The 21,637-nt window shown below is 37.1% G+C and overlaps 1 protein-coding gene across 3 annotated transcripts in view; it reads left to right on the top strand.

The window, feature by feature from the left end:
* CATSPERE (catsper channel auxiliary subunit epsilon) overlaps positions 1–21,637 on the top strand; it is a 195,191-nt gene that overhangs the window by 14,015 nt on the left and 159,539 nt on the right. For all 3 annotated transcript variants that reach the window (XM_049633805.1, XM_049633802.1, XM_049633803.1), the window contains 3 exons: positions 13,892–13,965; positions 14,505–14,574; positions 16,640–16,710. In XM_049633805.1, coding sequence (XP_049489762.1) covers positions 13,892–13,965; positions 14,505–14,574; positions 16,640–16,710 — 215 coding nt within the window. The remainder of the gene's footprint in view (positions 1–13,891; positions 13,966–14,504; positions 14,575–16,639; positions 16,711–21,637) is intronic.

Below are 21,637 nucleotides of genomic sequence, written 5' to 3'. Positions count from 1 at the left end.
TATTTGCAGATGACATGATTAATATAAAAACCCCTAATGAATCCACTAAAAAATTATTAAAACTACTGAGTTTAGTAATTTCATATGGAAATTCACTTGGAATTTCACAGGGAAATTCAAGAAAAAAAGAATAGACAAGACATTTTTGAAAAAGAACAATGTTGGAAGACTCACAGTTCCTGACTTTAAAACTTAACTATAAAGCTGCAGCAATTGAGGGGTGCCTGGGTGGCTCAGTTGGTTGAGCATCTGACTCTTGGTTTTGGCTCAGGTCATGACCTCATGGTTCATGGGTTCAAGCCCCACATCTCTCTCTACACTGACAGAGCCTGCTTTTTTTCTTCTTTACTTATTCCACTTATAGTCTCTTAGTTGTTTTTCTGCCTCTCTCCAATGCCTTTTTTTCAGTTTTTATTCACATATAATTTCCCACCAGTAACTTTTAATTTAATCTTCATTTCCCTTATCATCATCCATTTCATGTGCTGGTTTAGTCAACTCTTATTTCTATTTGTGTTTCATTTTCTGTTCCTAGCTTATGAATTTACTTTATTTCAATTCCAGTATAGTGTTATATTTCAGTTTCAGGTGTACAACATAGTGATTCACCTACTCAATGAATTTATAACTCAAGATTTTTCTTTCTCATCACCAAATGCTTGTTTGATATTTAATTCAGTTAAATATCAGTTTGCAGTTTTCTTCTGCTTTTTGTTTGTTTGTTTTTTTAAGGGAATTTAATGAACTGAAATGTTTTTATTTTTACTTTCTATTCTCCTATAGTAGCTTTTTATAGGTAAAGTGTGATTATATCTTTGAATTTTATGGACAGTTTGGCAGCCTAAGTTGGTTTGAAACATTCCTAGATAAACTTCTCTCATTGTAGCAAAGTGCAGTTTCTTTAACTGATGGCTTTTTGTTGGTAGTGTTGCATTTTCTTGGTTGTTTGGTTTGGTTTTTTGACTCACCTGATCCTAAACTTCCCCTCTTGATTCTTCCCTTCACCACTTACTCTCCGAAGGGTGTTTCCCTTTCCTGTATCTTCTCTCCTGAAGTGACACCTTTCTGAGGGTCTCACGTGCTTTTAATTCCTGTCCTCATAGTTCTGTGGTCTCCCAGGAGGTTTTTTCCTATTATATTTTTGCACCTAGGGAGTGCTTTCTCTCTCTGTGGGTGACTTGAATTCAATCTTAACCTTTTGTTTCCTGTCTTTTCCCTGCAGTGTTTCAGAAGCCCCCTCACTCTCCGCAATGGATTATGATAGGAGCTTGAGTGAGAGCTCTGCTGAAGATAGTTGGTTTTGCTACTTACAGATCTACTTGACATATATAGTATGCTTTGTCTTCTTGCTTTGCTGTGATGTAGACTTTTCTGGGTTTTATTTGTTGATCTGTGTGTTTTTTTGGAAATGTGTGGAGAGAGTCAAACTTATGTGGCCACCATTACCTGGGCTAACCATAATCCCCCCCACCCCTCATGTTTTGATACACTGTCAGATTACAGGAGTTAGCAACTATATCCTTTTTTTATACCCACCATGCAGAGACATGGTTCGGCAAAAACTTCTCATGTAATACTTAGCCTCAGTCCTTATGCTGATGTCTCCGCAGTCATTTTGATGGCCTGAAGCTCTTCTTCTAGCAGAGTCTTGAGGAAGGGCTCATAAGAGTAATATTACCTGAATGACTTTATGGTCATAAGAGCTTATTTATGGATTTATGTATCTGGATATAAAAAGTATTGGCTTCTGTTTTATTTCTGTTACTTTGTTGTCTCTGACATAAAGTGTTGCTTCCAAAACATCTGGTGAAAATATGATTTGCTTTCCTTTATGAATAATATGTATGTTGGTTGTTGTTCTGGTTGTTCTTGTTGTTTTGGTCACAATCCCCAAACTGTTTCTTTTTAAGCCCAGTGCTTTTATTAATATAGCTCCTGGTTGTTTTTATTTTTTAAATCATTCGTAATTGTTTTTCATAGATATGAGCTGTGCCTTTTTAATATGTTGTTTCAAGTTATTTTATTTCACATATTACTCTTGACTTAGAGTTAGTGTTGATGTTACTGTTATGTTCCAAACATCTTGGTTTTCTTCTTCAGGATCTCCCAACTATACATACATCGGATTTTCTTTGCCTATCTTTTATATTTGCCACTTATTCTTGAATTACTTTTTATCTCTTTTGTTCTTAAAAAGCTGTTCATCTCAAGGCCTTATCTATTGCTTATTCACAGTTGTGTTTTTTCTAAACACATTTGGTTTATTTCTGAAATGACTTTTTCTTTTATTTCTATATTTTTCCTGAGTTCTAGCTTATTTATGAATTTCAAATTCTGATTTATACTTTTCTTTCATAACTTCTATCATTTCCTTATTTATTTTGCCTCATTTTGAAATAGTAGATGTATCAGCCAGTGTTCTCACAGAGAAACAGAACCATTTTAGAATTTATACATACTTATGTTAAGAGATTTATTTTAGGGAACTGGCTCCTGTGACTGTGGGAACTTGCAACTCTGAAATCTTTAGGTCAGGCCAGCAAGCTGGAAATTTAGTCAAGAGTTAATGCTGCAGTGTTGAAGCAGAATTTCTTCTCCAGGAAACCTCCATTTTTTTCTGAAGGTTTCCAACTGATGGAAGAGGCCCCATCCACATTATTAAAGGCATTCTCTTTTACTTAAAGTCAACTGACTATAGATATAAGCCACATCTATAAAATATCTTCACAGATAAACCTAGGTTTGATTAAATAACTGTGTACTGTAATCTAGCCAAGTTGATACATAAGGCTAACACTCATATTAAGTTATAGCGTTCATTTATACATTGTGTATGTTCTTACAATTATTCTGCCTCATATTTTCTTTTTCGTGTAATAACTATGTGAAATTAGACTGTGATCCTTTTTCTGTTGCTTTTTTTTTTTTTTACATGAACTTAATTTTCCTGATCTTTAAGGAGGGTGGGTCAAAATAACTTTTCTAACTTCATGGCTGTAGAGTTACCTCTTCTGTTGTTTTGTAAAGTATCCAAAAAATGAGGCTAATACTTTCTGAGATCTCCAGCTTCTATTTCCCTCTCTCATTTATCTGTAGCTTCTCTTTCCTTTGTCTTTATTGTCCCTTTCCAACTCTATTGGGATTCTTTTCCCTGTATTTTTCATTACAGATCCTTGTCCTAGAAGGTATCTTTGGGTCCTTGGTTTAGGGTTCATAGGTCCTAGCTTCTCGTGCTCTTTCAGACATTATCATGGACTTCATGGACTTACTTAAAAATGGAAAGTGCAACAACCCCTCTGGTTAGAGTTGCTGTCCTTGAAATGTCCTGCCGTGGTTTCCACTGAATACCTATCACTGATTTAGGTGGTTCTTCCCTTCTAAGGTCTACCATATTTGCTTTCTTTTGCTTCCTTATGCTCATACATGTGAGTCTGGTTGTTTTAGCTGGTTTGTTCTAACCCACTTATATTTGGGGATTTTGACGGATACTTTGTCACCAAGTTTTATTGTTGGCATTGTCCAGTGTTGTTTGTTTTATTGGTACCATCCTAATTGTTCTCTCTCTGCTTATAAGGAAATTTGGGTAGATTGAAAAACTACATCACCACTAACCCTTCACAATTTGTTTTCTTTTTTAAACTCTTCTTTTTCCCTCTTTTTAAATAGCCTTCCTTCTACTATTTTGGGTTTTCTCTGTTGTTATTTTATTAGCATCTTCTACTGAAAACAGAGTTTATTCACTTTCAACCTACCTTATTTCTTTTGTATATATTGAAGGATATAAATTTCATTTTAGGAGTTATTTTTACTATATGCTACATTTTGATAACATTGAATGTTTTATTGTTTATTTATACATATTTTGTAATTTCCTTTGTGATTCCTCCTTTACTCCATGAATCACTCAGAAGTAAAGTTTGGGCTTTCTATTTTAAGAATTATATGTATCCTAAGATTTTCTTCTATCTTTATGAGAAATTCTAATTTTATTTCATTAATATCAAAAGCATAGTATGTGTGATAACAATTCTTTGAGATTGGCTAAGACTAATTTTGTAAATAAGGTCAATTTTGATTAAATGTTCTATGTAAGATTGGAAAGAATATGTTTTATATTGGTAAATTTTAGGAAGTGTGTGTGTGTGTGTGTGTGTGTGTGTATCTTTTACAGGTTTATCTGTAGTTTGAGAAAAGTGTATCAAAAATATACCACAGTATTTGTGACTTTTAAATTTTTTCCTAGTAATTCTATCAAATTTTGCTTTATATAATCTACAGGTTTAAGGCAATCTCTATCAAATGCCAACACCATTTTTCACAAAACTAGAACAAATAATACTAAAATTTGTATAGAACTACAAAAGACCCCAAGTAGCCAAAGTGATGTTGAGAAAGAACAAAACTGGAGGTATTACAATCCCAGATATCAAGCTACACTACAAAGCTGTAGTAATCAAAACAGTATGGTACTGGCACAAAAATAGACATAAAGATCAATGGAACAGAATAGAAAAGCCAGGAATAAACCAATTAATCTATGACAAAGGAGGCAAGATTATACAGTGGGGAAAAGGTAGTGTCTTCAACAAATGGTGCTGGGAAAACTGGGCAGCAACATGCAGAAGAATGAAATGGGACCACTTTCTTATACCACATATAAAAATAAGCTCATAATGGATTAGAGACCTAAATGTGGGACCTAAAACCATAAAAATTCTAGAAGAGATCACAGGCAGTAATGTCTCTGACATCAGCCACAGCAACATTTTTCTAGATATGTCTCCTAAGGTAAGGAAAACAAAAGCAAAAATAAACTATGGGAACTCTATCAGAATACAAAGCCTTTGCACAGCACAGAAAACAATCAACAAAACAAAAAGACAACCTACTAAATGAGAGAAGATATTTGCAAAAGATATATCTGATAAGGGGTTAATATCCAAAATATATAAAGAGCTTATGCAACTCAATACACACACACACACACACACACACACACACACACACACACAATCCAATCTAAAAATGGGCAGAAGACCTGAACAGACTTTTTTTCCAAAGACCTACAGATGGCCAACAGAGATGTGAAAAGATGTTCAACATCACTCATCATCAGGGAAATGCAAATCAAAACCACGATGAGCTATCACCTCACACCTGTCAGAATGGCTAAAATAAAAAACACAACAAACAACAAAGATGGGTGAGAATGTATAGAAATAGGAACCCTTGTGTACTGTTGGTGGGAATGCAAACTGGTTCAGCCACTATGGAAAAGAGTATGGAGATACTTTAAAAAATTAAAAACAGAAATACCATATGATCCAATAATTCTACTACTGGGTATTTATCCAAAGAAAATGAAAACACTAATTCAAAAAGATGTATGCATCCCTTTGTTTATTGAAGCATTATTTACAACAGCTAAGATACAGAAGCAACCTAAGTTCTCTATCAATAGATCAATGGATAATGAAGATTGCTTATCAGTAGATGAATGGATAAGGAATACACACACACACACTTACGCACACACAAACACACACACACACACAGGAATATTACACAGTCATACAAAAGGATGAGATCATGCCATTTGAAACAACATGGGTGGGCCTAGAAGGTATGTTAAAGTGAAATAAGTCAGATTGAGAAATAAGTCATAGGATTTCAGTCATATGTAGAATCTCAAGAAACAATGACAGCAACAACAAAAAATAAACAAAACACAGAATCAGACCTATAAATACATAAGACAAAATTATGGTTGCCAGAGGGAAGGTTGGCAGGCTGGGCAAAATGAGTACAGGGGAGTGGGAGATACAGGCTTCTAGTTATGAAATGAATGAGTCAGAGGAATGAGACACAGCATAAGGACTTTGTCAATGATATTGTAATAGCAGTATATGGAGACAGATGGTGGCTACACTTGTGGTGAACGGAGCATTAATGTAAGAACTTATGGAATTGCTATGCTGTATACCTGAAACTAATGTAACATTGTGTGTCAACTAAAATTTAAACATTTTTTTCTTTACGTATTTCAGGGTTATGTTATGTCTTCTGGTGATTTTTTTCTCTTTTTTCTTATACACTGTCACTGATCCTATCATTTCAAACTTATGACATAGTTGGTATCATAATCCCCTTTTTACAAGCAAAGACACTGATACACTCTTTGCACACGTATATCTACATGAAATGTGTACACATTATAAAACTGTTACTCTAAAGGTGAAATGATGTCCCAACGCTGGCTGAAGTAGACCAATGTTGAGACTGAGACTGATGATATTAGGATGTGGATCAGTATCCTTCAAAAGAGGAAAGAAAGAACTTATAAATGAAAGAATGTGAAGCAGAAAAAAAAAGAAATAAGGAAAATGTGACTGATGAAAGTGATAGTGACAGTCAGTGATCCGTGAATAGTAGGACCTCAGAATTCACCATGCCTTGTTTTTAAGTGTAGGATCTTGTCTCATCCATTTTTCTTTATCCTCAGAATCTGCTGGAGTACAATCACCTGCCAGACACTTGAGAGATTATTATTATTATTATTATTATTATTATTTTACTACAAAAATTTTAATGCCTATTTATTTTTTAGAGAGAGGCACAGAATTGAGTAGGGGAGGGGCAGAGAGAGAGGGAGATACAGACTCCGAAGCAGACTCCAGGCTCGGAGCTGTCAGCACAGAGCCCAATGCGGGGCTCAAACCCACAAGCTGTGAGATCCTGACCTGAACCAATGTCAGATGCTTAACTGACTGAGCCCCCCAGGTGCCCCTATTATTAATATTTTAAGTGTTTATTTATTTTTTAGGGAGAGAGAGCAGGGGAGGGGCAGAGAGAAAGGGGGACAGAGAATCCCACGCAGGCTCTGCGCTGACAGCAGAGATCCCAATGCGGGGCTGTAACTCACAAACCACAAGACCATGACCTAAGCCGAAGCTAGCCCCTCAACCAACTGAGCCACCCAGGTGCGCTGATCATTTTTGAAGTAAAATAAGAATCTTATAGGGTTCTTTTATTAATTTATTTTCAAGTTAGTTAACATACAGTGTAGACTTGGCTTCAGGAGTAAAACCCAGTGATTCATCTTTTACGTATGACACCCAGTGTTCATCCCAAAAAGTGCCCTCCTTAATGCCCGTCACCCATTTAATCCACCCCCAACCCCCACTCCAGCAACCCTCAGATTGTTCTCTGTATTCAGGAGTGTCTTATGGTTTGCTTCCCTTTATGTTTATCTTATTTTTCCTTCCCTTCCCCTATGTTCATCTGTTGAGTTTTTCAAATTCCACATGAGTGAAATCATATGATATTTGTCTTTCTCTGACTTAATTTGCTTAGCATAATACCCTCTAGTTCCATCCACATTGTTGCAAATGGCAGGATTTCATTCTTTCTCATCATCAGGCAGTATTCCATTCTTCATCCATTCATCAGTTGATGAACATTTGGGCTCTTTGCATAATTTGGTTATTGTTGTTGATAGCACTGCTATAAACATTGGGTGCATGTACCCCTTCGAATCAGCACTCCTGTATCCTTTGGATAAATTCTGGTAGTGCAATTGCTGGTTCTATTTTTTAATTTTTTGAAGAACCTCCATACTGTATTCCAGAGTGGATGCACTGGGTCGCATTCCCACCAACAGTGCAAAAGGGTTCCCCTTTCTCCACATCCTTGTTGTTTCGTGAGTTGTTAATTTTGGCCACTTTGACTGATGTGAGGTGGTATCTCACTGTGGTTTTGATTTGTATTTCCCTGATGATGAAGGATGTTGAACATCTTTTCACCCCTTTGCTGTGCAGAAGCTTTTTATCTTGATGAGGTCCCAATAGTTCATTTTTGCTTTTATTTCCCTTGCCTCCTGAGACATGTCAAGTAAGAAGTTGCTGTGGCTGAGATCAAAGAGGTTGGTGCCTGTTTTCTCCTGTGGGATTTTGATGGTTTCCTGTCTCACATTTAGGTCTTTTATCCACTTTGAATTTATTTTTGTATATAGTGTAAGAAAGTGATTTAGTTTCATTCACCTTCATGTTGTTCCCCCAGCACCATTTGCTAAATAAAGATAGTGTCTTTTTCCATTGGATACTCTTTCCTGCTATGTAGAAGATTAGTTGGCCATACATTTGAGGGTCCATTTCTGAGCTCTCTATTCTATTCCACTGACCTATATGTCTGTTTTTGTGCCAATACCATACTGTCTTGATGATTACAGCTTTGTAATACATCTTGAAGTCCAGGGTTGTGATGCCTCCAGCTTTGGTTTTCTTTCTCAACATTACTCGGGCTATTAAGGGTCTTTTGTGGTTCCACACAAATTTTAGGATTGTTTGTTCTAGCTCTGAGAAGAATGCCGGTGCAATTTTGATTGGGATTGCATTGAATGTATAGATTGCTTTGGGTAGTATCAGCATTTTAACAATATTTGTTTTTCCAACCCATGAGCACAGAATGTTTTTCCATTTCTTTGTGTCTTCTTCAGTTTCTTTCATAGCTTTCTGTGGTTTTCAGCATGCAGATCTTTTACTTCTTTGGTTAGGTTTATTCCCAGATATTTTATGGGTTTTAGTGCAATTGTAAATGGGATTGATTCCTTGATATCTCTTTCTATTGCTCCATTATCAGTGTATAGAAATGCAACCAATTCCTGTGCATTGATTTTATATCCTGAGATTTTGGCGAATTCCTATATCAGCTCCAGCAGTTTTTTGGTGGAGTCTTTCAGATTTTCCAGGTAGAGTACCATGTCATCTGCAAAGAGTGAAAGTTTGACTTCTTCTTTGCCAATTTGGATGACTTTTATCTCGTTTTGTCGTCTGATTGCTGAGGCTAGGACTTCCAACACTACGTTGAACAACAGTGGCAAGAGTGGACATCCCTCTCATATTTCTGATCTTCGGGGGAAAGCTCTCAGGTTTTCTCCACTGAAGATTATATTAGCTGTGGGCCTTTCATATGTGGCTTTTATAATGTTAAGGTGTGTTTCTTCTATCCCGACTTTCTTGAGGGTTTTTATCAAGAAACGATGCTGTATTTTGTCAAATGCTTTTTCTGCATCTGTTGACAGGATCATATGGTTCTTATCTTTTCTTCTATTAATGTGGTCTATCATGTTGACTGATTTGTGAATATTGAACCAGCCCTGTAGCCCAGGAATGAATCCCACTTGATTGTGGTGAATAATTCTTTTAATGTACTGTTGAATTCAGTTTGCTAGTATTTGTTGAGAATTTTTGCATCCAGGTTCATCAGGGATACTGGCCTGTGATTCTCCTTTTTAGTGGAGTCTGTCTGTTTTGGGAATCGAGGTAATGCTGGCTTCATAGAATGAGTCTGGAAGCTTTCCTTCCATTTCTATTTGTTAGAACAGTTTGAGAAGAATGGGTATTAACTCTGCCTTAATTGTCTGGTAGAATTCTCCTGGGAAGCCATTCTGGCCAGGAATCATTTTGGGGGAGATTTTTGATAACCGATTCAATTTCTTTGCTGGTTATGGGTCTGTTCAAATTTTCTATTTCTTCCCATTTGAGTCTGGGTAGTGTGTGAGGGTCTAGGAATTTGTCCATTTCTTCTAGATTTTCCAGCTTATTGGCACATAATTTTTCATAGTATTGTCTTCTAATTGTTTGTATTTCTGTGGTGTTGGTTGTGATCTTTCCTCTTTCATTCATGATTTCATCTATTTCGGTCCCCTCTCTTTTCTTTTGAGAAGTCTGGCTAGAGGTTTATCATTTTTGTTTATTCTTTCAAAAAACATTCATTGATCTGTTCTACTGTTTGTTTTTTTGTTTGTTTTGACTCTACATTGTTTATTTCTGCTCTAATCTTTATTATTTCCCCTCTTCTGCTGGCTTTGGGCTTTATTTGTTGCTCCTTTTCTAGCTTCTTTAAGTGTAAGGTTAGGTTGTGTATGTGGGACCTTTCTTGCTTCTTGAGATAGTCTTGAATTGCAATGTATTTTACTTTTAGGACTGTCTTTGCTGCATCCTAAAGGATTTGGACTGTCATATTTTCATTTTCATTTGCTTCCATGTATTTTTAAATTTCTTCTTTAATTTCCTAGTTAGCCCCTTCATTCTTAATTAGGATGTTCTTTAACCTCCATGTATTTGGAGGCTTTCCAAAAATTTTTCCTGTGGTTGATCTCAAGTTTCATAGCATTGTGATCTGAAAATATGCATGGTATGATCTCAATCTTTTTGTACCTATTTGAGGGCATTTTCTGACCCAGTATGTGATCTGTTTTGGAGAATGTTCTATGTGTACTTGAGAAGAATGTGTATTCTGCTGCTTAAGATGAAATGTTCTGAATATATCTGTTAAGCCCATTTGGTCCTATGTGTCATTCAGAGCCATTGTTTCCTTACTGATTTTCTGCCTAGATGATCTGTTCCATTGTTGTAAGTGGAGTATTAAAGTCTCGTGCAATTATGGTATTATTACCCAAAAGTTTGCTTATGTTTGTGATTAACTGATTTATGTATTTGGGTGTTTCACATTGGGGGCATAAATATTTACAATTGTTAGCTCTTCTTGATGGATAGACCCCTTAATTATGGTATAATGTTTCTTCATCTCTTGTTACAGTGTTTGTTTTAAAATCTAGTTTGTTTGATATAAGTATGGCTACTCTGGCTTTCTTTTGACATCTGTTTGCATGACTGCTGTTTCCTCACCCCCTCACTTTCAAACTTCAGGTGTTCTCTGGTCTAAAATGAGTCTCTGGTAGGCAGAATATAGATGGATCTTGGTTTTTTATCCATTCTGATACCCTGTGTTTTCTGATTGGGGCATTTAGTCCATTTACATTCCAAGTGATTATCGAAAGATATGGATTTAGTGCCATTGTGCTATCTGTAGATTGCATGTTTGTTGTGATGTCTCTGGTTCTTTGTAGTCTTTGCTGCTTTCCACTCACAGAGTCCCCTTTAGGATCTCTTACAGGGCTAGTTTAGTGGTCACAAACTCCTTTAGTTTTTGTTTGTCTGGGAAAGTCTTTATCTCTCCTTCTGTTCTGAATGACAGCCTTGCTGGATAAAGGATTCTTGACTACATATTTTTCCTATTCACTCCCTTCTGGCCTGCCAAGGTTCAGTAGACAGGTCTGCTACCAACCTTATGTGTATTACCTTGTAAGCTAAGGACCTTTTGTCCCTGGCTGCTTTCAGAATTCTCTCTTTATCTTTGTATTTTGCCAGTTTCACTATGCTACGTCGTGGTGTTGACGTTGTTGATTTTGTTGATTTTGTTTTTGTTGTTTTTGTTGATTTTGAAGGGAGTTCTCTGTGCCTCTGGGACATGGATGCCTGTTTCCTTCCCCAGATTAGGGAAGTTCTCAGCTATAATTTGTTCAAATAAACCTTCCACCCCTTTCTCTTGCTTTTCTTCTTCTGGAACGCCTATGTGATGGATATTGTTTCATTTCACAATCATTTAGCTCTCTCATTCTCCCCTCGTGATCTAGTAATTTCCTTTCCCTCTTTTTTTTCAGCATCATTTTCCATAATTTTATCTTCCCTTTCACCTACTCTTTCCTCTGCTTCTTCCATCCTTGCTGTCACTGTATCTAGTTTATTTTGCATTTCATTTATAGCATTTCTTAATTCATCATGCCTAGTCCTTAGGTCTTTGATCTCTGCAGCAATAGATTCTCTGTTGTCTTCTATGCTTTCTTCAAGCCCATCTATTAGTCCTATGACTATTATTTTAAATTCTTGTTCAGATATATTGTTAATATCTGTTTTGAGCAATTCTCTAGCTGTGATTTCTTCCCAAATTTTGTTTTGGGGAAGAATTCTTCTGTTTCATCATTTTGGCTAATTTCTGTCTTTTGCATGTTTTAGTAGCTTGTTATGTGTCTGCACCTGTAAGTACTACTATATTAAAAAGGGGTCATTCACTGTTGAGGGCCTGGCACTTCAGGAAGTGTTTTTGGTGTATGTTGCATGCACTCTATTGTGTTTTGGCTGCTCTATCCCACTGGTCAGTCCTCTGTAGAGGTCCTCCTTGCTTGTAGTGCTGGAGTGTTTGGACCTTCCACCAGGTGGGCTTTGATTTGTTTGTTGAAGTAACTGTGGAAAAAAGGAAAGAGGTAGGGGGGAGGCCTGATCCCATAAAAAAAGAAAAATGAAAGGGGAGAAAAGAAGACCAAACAGAGAATCAAAAAACTATAAGGCTTAAATCCAGAGAAAAAGAAAGGAAAATAAAGGAGAAGAGATAGAAAAGATATAAAAAGAATAAAGTAAAAATGCCTGAACAGACTATATATATATTAAGAATTGACCACAAACAATTCAGAAGCTATGAGCCTTATTCCAATATAAAAAAAGTAGAGGGTAAAAAGAAAAAGAGAAGAGAAGAAAAAAAAAGAAAAGAGAAACGAAAAAGACAACCAGACAGGCAAACAACAACAATAACAACAGCAACAAACAGTTGTCTGTTGGTGCCAGGGACAGGTGGCTGTGCTGGTCTGGAGGAGAGGCTGGCTGCATTGGCTCAGTGTCAGTCTTGTTCCAGTAGGTGTGCAGTTACCAGGGGCAGGGTTTGGTGTAAGTGTCCCGCCTCCACTGGGGGCCGCTGTGCTTCTCTCTGAAGCCCCACTGTGTTGGTGATGGGGAGAAAACTGGCGACACCCCAATCTCTCCTTCCCACGCCAGGTTGTCTCAAACCCCTGTTCAGGCAGCCCTCACAGGATAGCGAGGGCATTCAGCTTGACCTGTTCCTCACGGTTCTCCAGCACCTTCTAGGTGCCCAGTTGGGATTCAAAACCCAATGTCTTAAAGGACCCCCCACACAGCATGGATCCTGTTCTGATGTAGAGCCACTCCACTCTGCTGATAAAAGGCTGATAAAAGACTGGGTGCCTGGGTGGCTCAGTCAGTTGGGCTTCTGACTTCGGCTCAGGTCATGGTCTTCCAGTTCTTGGGCTTGAGCCCCACATTGGGCTCTCTCCTGTCAGCACAGACCCGGCTTTGGATCCTCTGTCCCCGCCCCCCCTGCCCCTCCCCTGCTTGTGCTCTCTCTGTCTCAAAATAAATAAATAAACTAAAAAAAAAAAAAAAAAAGGCCTTTGGCTGGCACCTGCAGGGTCTTTGTCATTGGGGAGGCAATAAACCCTTTTCCCAAAGTACTCTGGAAAGGGGACTGTTTTCCAGTATCCCCCAGAGATCCGTGTACCAGGCTATGCGCTCCAGGGGGAGGTGGTTCCTCCACAGGAACACCCAGCGGCTCCTGGCTTAGCTTCGGAGAAAGTCGGCGAAAGTAGTGCACTTTTGAAACCTCCGAGTTTCAGCTCCTAAGGCTGTTTGCAAAATAGAAACTGGCACTCTCTGTATTTCTCATTCCCCCATCTGTGGTCTGGAGAGGTTTTCCTTTTGTGCCAACTGAGTACTGACTTTTACAACCCCTCTCTCTTTCACTCCCTTTTGTCTCTGCACGGAAAGGGTTCCCTCCCTTCCATGCCTCTGCCATTTTCTCTCCACCACTCCATATACATGTACCTCCATCCCACCACGCTGCCTCTCTCTGTCCCTGGAGGTTCTTCTGGCACTCTGCAGATCCATTTCTTGGGTGGTCCAAGTGATCTCTCCTCAATACAGCTGTGTTTGAGGGACCAGGGCAATCCCAGTCCCCCTACTTCCCTGTCGTCTCAACTCCACAAAGAAGCTTAGAGTTTTTAAGGGAGACTACTGAAGTGTCTTGGAAAAGCTACATTGCCTTTCCTTTGTCGTATTACTTTGTACAATTTTAAAGCAATAAAATGTTTAGTCATTCTTTCTTTCAATGATAAGGACACAGAAAATTCAACCCTGCCTCTGAATACTGAGGTAAAAATTCTGGGGCAGACTTTTTGTTTGAACTATTGTACCTTCTTTTTTAGATTACGTTAGAGTATGAAGGAACATCATTTCTTGAGTGGAGTGTGCCAGGAACTTGTTCAGTGAAAAATAAAAGGTAAGATTTTTGCTGCTGATGTCAATATAATGTGTGTATTTACCCATAAAAAAGTATTCATATAGTGCAGACAGTCAGATTTAAGGTGGTGATTGAATGTAAATTTCTTCCCATTAAATAGATGTGAGAAGAAAGACAAGATCTCTTTGAAAATAGGATATGGGGTGCCTGGGTGATTCAGTCTGTTAAGCATCCAACTTCGGCTCAGGTCGCGATCTCACTGTTCCTGTGTTCAAGCCCAGCGTTGGGCTCTGCGCTGACAGCTCAGAGCCTGGAGCCTGCTTCGGATTCTGTGTCTCCCTCTTTCTCTGCTCAACCTCTCTCTCTCTCTCTCTCTCTCTCTCTCTGTCTCTTTCGCTGTCTCTCAAAAATGAATAAACATTAAAAAAATTTTTTTAAAGAAAATAGTATAAAAGTAAAATATGCTGTATGTTTTATTTTTCTTATTAGCATACAATTAATGTTTTTAGGCTTAAAAAGTAGGGAATTTTTCCTAACCTTGTATGCTTATTTATCTTTCTGTTCTTTTTAAATACTAGCTCACCGAGGACAGAGCTGCGTTGTTCTTCTCCTGGTGTTCAGACTATAAGACCAATTGTTGTGGGCCCAGTAAGTTGATTTTAATGATAACTTATTAAATCTTGAGTAATTATCTCTGTTACACTTTATTTCCCATATTTTGAGCTTTCAACCTAATTTAATCTGTTTTAAATAGTATGTGTTAATCATAGATAAGAGGTATTTTTAAATTATTATCAATAGGGCATTAACTTCCAGATATATCTCATAGAAAATGATGTTATGAAATGGTATGTGATTTTACCTTAGCCTTTTTGTCAATAAGTATGTGAAAGCCTCAGTTACCACCTTCCTGGTAACAATACTCCCCAATGAGTGGGTCTCACATCATACACTTTTATAACAATTCCCTGGATTAAAAGCCATTTCTAGCAAGTTTGTTTTTACTATATTTTCTTCAATTCGAGAAAGCATTTGCGAATGCAAATACGTAAGAATGATGTTGAATCCTCTCTGGGTTACAAAAAAAAAAGAAAAAGTTAAGCATCAAAAACATCGACTCTCTACTAATTAGTAACAGGTACCGGCCAGGCATTCATAGCTGATATTCCCACGCAAGTGTGTCTAAAGCCACTGCCATAGAGACTGCGTGTGACAAAATTTGACTATATTTTGGGGCTTATGCCTTCTTCTTGATTTCTAATCTTTATTTTCAGAGAACAAGTAGAGTGATGCAGGAGAGGCCAAATGAATATTAATTCATTTTTTCAAAACTCGTAGATTGAAAAGTATTTCAACTTGAGGTTTTTGAGTTTATGAATATTTACCAGTTTCATGGACACAATTCTGAGGAAGTAAAGGCTTACTCCTTTTCCTTTTGTTGTGTGTTAGAAGCCCAAATGTGCAATGTTACATACACACAAATACATGCATAGAGAAGAGTATCTTTGTCGTTTACGGATAGTGTCATCAGATCTTATAACCTTCAAGGATGTACACGTGACTTTAGAAATACATTCAAAAACACTCAGATATAACAATCCAAAATGTCTCCAGGCATTGCCAGTGTACCCTGGTGAGCAAAATCATCTCTGATTCAGAACCATCATGGAAGAAAATGAATTGAATTGCATTTCAGTGAGTAAGACTGTCCAGGAAAACTCACTATTTTCCTTTATACATTCACAGAGAACATTCTGTTACCACATGAAGTATAAGGGGTTGGTTTCCATACTGACTAATTCTCTGATACCAGCTGACTGTCTTACAATTCTAAGTTCTGGCATTTTCTACATGGAGTTAACTTCCCATCCACAAGGTTAAGGGCTCAGTCCCACAAGACTGCTCCACTTCGGATGTCAACTGCAAGTCCCAGTTTGTCACGTGTACTCGTGACTGACTGTCCATAAATCCAGGTTCCCGCAACCTTCTCCTCAGGGTCAATAATTTGCTAGAACAGCTTGCAGGACTCAGGGAAATGCATTTATCAGTTATAATAAAAGATATGATAAAGGATACAGATGAACAGCCAGAGAAGAGCCACATAAGGCAAAGTCTGGAAGGGCCCTGCGCACAGGAGCTTCCGACCCCATGGAGCTGGGTTGTGTCACCCTGCCAGCACATGGACATGTTTACCAACCTGATTTTTATGGGGCTTCATCGCATAGGCATGATCGATCATTAACTCATTTTCTAGTCCCTCCCCCCCCCTCCAAAGGGTGGGAGGTTGAGGTAAAAGTTCCAAGCTTCTAATCATGGCTTGGGCTTTCTAGTGACCAGTTCCCATCCTGGATCCCACCCCGAGTTGCCTCATTAGAACAAAAGGGATTGAGGATCTCTGTGTCAGACCCTCCCATCATTCAGGAGATTATAAGAGTTGTAGGAGCTCTGCATCAGGAACTGCGGTCAAAGACCAAAGATTAGCAGGAACTGGGTGCAAAGACCAATACATAACAAATTTGTCACTCATGATAGTGAATTTGTAATTACAGAGAATAGCTACAGAATTGAACTAGTATTACATGAATATTTGTTAGTTCTATTCCAAAATTTGTTCATTATACTTCCTCTCATCTTAGATCACTAATTTAGTGCCTCTGTGGCTTTTCTGCCTGTATCCAAATTTGTATTTAAAGCTACCTTAATTTCCTTTTAGGATTCAGAAGAAGAACGCAATTTGTCTGTGCAAAGTTCTCATATCTGCTTCCTGTGGTATTATAGAGTTATGTAAGTGAGGCAATGTTGAATACAAAGATAATTAATGCTTTTTAAGAATAATTAGATTTAACTTTTAATTAACCACAGATGGATTATCTACATTATACTTTTCACATAAGCTTGCACTCACCAATCAAGATATCCTCAAATAAAATGCCAAACTAATATTGGGAAACAAACAATAAAAATAACAATAGCAACCACTATTTGAACATATATTTCTAATGTTCGTACTTGATGTAAATTATCTCTCTCACTTTTTATAACAAACAGAAATGCAGGTATTGTTATCTTTATTTTATAAATGAGGACATATAAGCTTGGGTAGGTTAAATAACTCAGATAATAATACACAGCTACTAATAACTAGCATTGGGATTTGACGCTGGTTTTTCAGACTACAGGGCTCTTTTAATTCCATTATATACATAGTTTCTCCAACCCATATTAACATGAGAGTGAATGAAAATAACTAAAAAGAGAAAACTGGCACAGGAGAAAATAATTAACTGCATTAGAAAATCATCTGATAAGTTAAAACCATCAATGAATCAGAATATTTTTCAGTGCAACAGTCAAGGCAATACCCTAAGCCCTGAATAGGATACAGGGAACTGCCTTATGTGGCCCCTGCTCCCCAGAGGACTCAACAGCCTCGCATTTCATTGGCCACAGGGATTACTTGAGGACTGACACATAACCCAGGCAGTCGCCGGCAGAATACTCGTGTCTTCCGTAAAGCGGAAGTGGTTGTTGCCGATAGTTGTCTTGGTTCACGTGGTCCCTTAGAAGTCAGATGGCTCTGCAGTGTAAATGAAATTTTTGGACTAGAAGCCCTGATAACTAGATTTTAGCAAGCCCTTCAAGGAGTGCACGTTCCATTCCTCTCAGAAATACTGCCACCTTCCCAGACTCTTACCAAGAAGCAAGGATGGAGTCTCTGCTACTCCTGAACCTGACAGCGTTCTGTCCTAGTTGCGGATTTCAGATATGCCAATCACCAGCTTTCTCCTGTGGGTTTGAAACCAACTGAGAAACAGACAAAGGCTAATTTGGAGATAAAAATTCCCTGTACAGCAGAATTGGAGAACAGAACCTTCCTCTCTGGCCACATGGGTTATTTTCTGCTTCCTCCAAGCAGAGACCAGGGGGGCCATCAGAGAAGGCAATCTGCCAAAAAAAGCATTGAAAAAGCGTTGATGGTCAGTTTCACGAGTTTCCAATCTCACTCACACACACTGAGCCCCAAGAGCTAGTGACGGATATGGGCTTCCATACTGCTCTGATCTGGTCATGAATCATGAAAACAAAATCGGAAGAAGCAGCACCTATCTAGGGGGGGCAGTTAAGCCCAAAGAGACAGCTCAGTGGGAGCTAAGTGTTTTTCTGTTATGTAAGTGGTAAAAATGTACACAATTTATCACCTGTAAAAATACCATTTAAAGAATAAAATGAAACTAATACTCATGTATTCATCACACAAGTCAAGGAAGAGAACATTACCAGTACCGTAGAATCTGCTACTTAGAAATGCAGAATCTGGGGCCTCATTCCAGACCTCCTAGATCATTACCTGCATTTGAACAAGATCCTGTAGTCATTGTATGTACGTTATTGTTTAGCAAATCCCATTCTGATGCACACGCACAAAAGTTTCTCTAGGATATAGACCTAAAAGTACAATTGGCTAAAAGTAGGATATGCATTTGTTCAAGTTTACTAGGTAATGCCTAAATGCCTCTTGAAAAGATCGTTCAAATCTACGTCTACACCAGCAGTGGACTACGTCTACACCAGCAGCCCATGAATGTTCCCATTGTGCTACTTCCTCACCAATACTCAGTATTATCTGACTTTAATTTTACAATCTAGTAGATGTGAAATTATGTCACTGTGCTTTTTATTTGCATTTCCCTAATTACTATTGAGCATATTTTCATTTATTCATGAAGAATTTTTCTTCCCTTTCTGTTAAATGAGGATTTTTACCCATTTTTGAGTTATTTTTGTTTCAGAATAACTTATAAGATTTCATTCTAATGACTAGGACATTATTTATATATTTCAATATGTATATATATTGAAAGGATTTATCCCAGTTTATGCAACTTTTCACTTATGATCTCTATTGATAACAGAGGTCCTTGCTATTATAGATGAATTTGCCAGCTCTTACCTTAATTGGTTTGTGCGTTTTTAAATCAATTTAAGAAATCTTTTCCTCCAAGTTCATAAAAATAGCCTCCTATGTTGTTTCCTGAAAGGTCCACATAGTTTTGACTTCCACAGTTAGGTCCTTAATCCATCTGGAGTTAGTTTTTGTATATACTTGGAGATAGGGATCCAATTTTATTTTTTCCATGTGAATAATTAATCTTATCAGACCCATTTATTGAATAATGTACTTACCTGTAGTGCCTGCTTTATCATACATCGATTTTCCATGTATGCATGTGTTTCTTCCCAGCTGGCTCTACTGTTCAGCTGATCTGTTTGTCTGCTTAATAAACACTACATTATCTTTATTACTATAATTTCATATTTCAAATCTTGATGAGTGACAGTGCAAATCCCTGGCCCACTCTGACACAAATCTTGTTCTTCTTCATGAGTCTCTTAGCTTTGTCTATTTTTCCTCTGGCCTATTTTTCCTCTCTATGAAATTTTAGAATTGATTTGTCAAATTCCACAAAAACTCTAGTAGGGATTCCTATATTAAATATTTAAATCAATATTTAAATCAATTTGGAGAGTTTCAGCTCAAGAATAATACATAACCTTCCATTTATTTAGGCCTTTTTATATGTCTGCCAAAAAATTTTGCAATTTTTCATAAAAGTGCCTGGAAATTTTTGTTAGACTTATTCCTAGATGCTTTATATTTTGGTCTCTATTACACTCAATTTTTTAAAGCTACATTTTCTGTATTTTCTAACCAGAGCTTCTTGCTGTATAGAACACAATTTACTTCTGAATATTGATTTTTGTATTCAACAATCTTGCTAAATTCTTATATTAATTCTAACGATTTACTTATATATTCTCTTGGAGTTTTTACAAATCCTACCACCTGCAAATACTGATGGTTTTCTTTATCCCTTTCCAAATAAGTATGGCTTTTCTTTCTTTTATTCTGACTGCTTTGCTAGCATATTCAAACACAATGTTTCATAGAAGGGTGAAAGCAGGCCTCCTTGTCTTATTCCTGATTTTAAAAGGGAGGCTCTCATTTCACTAATTTTGCAGAATATTTATTACAAATTATGAGTTAACCTTTACCCAGTTGAGGAACTTCCCTTTTATTCCAAGTTGGTGGTGAATTTTGCGTATGAATCAGTGTTGAAATTCGTTTAAAGTTTTTCTACTTGCACTTCAGAGTTCATATGGTTTTTCTGTTTTACTATGTTAATGATGAAAAATAGTTATTAATGTTTCTATATTAAACTAACCTTGTATTTCTGGAATAAGCCAACTATTCCAGATTCCAACTACTCCAGAATTCTTGATGAATTCTCTTCATTTACATTGATGAATTTTCTTTGTTAATACTGTGTTCAGATTTTTTTGGTGTGAATTTCAGGAGTGAGTTTGGCCTGTGGTCTTACTCCCCTTGTGCTATCATTTTCTGCATTTGGTATCGGGATTGTGCTAGACTCATCAGGAAAGTTAGGAGTGGTCATTCTTTTCTATTCTGAGAGATTTCGTGTAACATTGGAAGTATATGTTCCTTAAGTATTTGATGGAAGCTTGCACAGAAGTTTACTTGGGTCTGGATTTCGTGTGTGTGTGTGTGTGGTGCGGGGGGAGATTTCCTAAGTGTTAATTCCATTTTTTAATGGTTATAGTGCTATTTTGGAATTACAATTCTTGTAAAATCCATTTCTGTAAGTAGTACTTTTCCAGAAATTTATCCATGTCTTCAGTTAGCCGTCTTAATATCAACTTTAATATCATAAAGTTGTCTGTAATATCCTCTTATGAGATTTAGTCTCTGAGGTGGTTGTAGTTACACTTCTGTTTTAACATTTCTAATAATTTTATTTGTGCCTTCCTTTGTTTCCATGTCCTTGTGGTATTCCTCTTTTATTAGTATTTTCAGAGAACCAACTTTTGGCTTTTTGAGCTTGTCTATTGCAGTCTATTTCATTTCGACCCATATTTTCTATGATTTCCTTGAGTTTGTTTTTCTAAAACTTAAATTGGCTATTTAGCCCATTAAGCATGAGGCTCTCTTTTTTTCTAATGTGCGTGTTTAAGGCAATCACTTTTCTTCTAAGTACTTCTGTAACTGTATTCAACAAGTATTGCAAATACCTCCTGTGATTTTTTTTTATTGCTCAGAAATAATTTTCTAATCCTTGCTACAATTTGTTTGACCCATGAGTTAGTTAGAAATGCATTTTTGGGGGCGCCTGTGTGGCTCGGTTGGTTAAACATCTGACTCTTGATTTCGGCTCAGGTCATGATCTCACAGTCATGGGATCAAGCCCCATGTCAGGCTCTGTGCTGGGTGTGGAGCCTACTTGAGAATCTCTCTTTCCATCTCCCTCTGCCCCTCTCCCCCCTGGTGCTCTCTTTCTGTCAAAATCTTTTTTAAAATACATTTTTCAATTTACAAACCTATGAGTGTTTTTAATTATAACCTGATTGTATTGGGATAAGAATTGCTGGAGGAAATTTTTGACCTAGCATCTAGTCAGTTTTTATAAATGTCCCATGTGTACCCATAGAAAATACATTTTCTTATTGTTGGGTCAAATATTATAATCACACAATCACTCAGTGTTGTATGTAAGCCAATTTGACAATAAATTATATTTAATAAATAGCTTCCTAATAGTAAAATAAAATAAAGTAAAATAAAATAAAATAAAATAAAGTAAAATAAGATAAAATAAAATAAAATAAAATAAAATAAAATAAAATAAAATAAAAT

Source organism: Panthera uncia, chromosome F1 (assembly GCF_023721935.1).
Source record: "Panthera uncia isolate 11264 chromosome F1, Puncia_PCG_1.0, whole genome shotgun sequence".
Lineage (NCBI taxonomy): Eukaryota > Metazoa > Chordata > Mammalia > Carnivora > Felidae > Panthera > Panthera uncia.
This window is presented reverse-complemented; position numbering and strand designations above follow the sequence as displayed.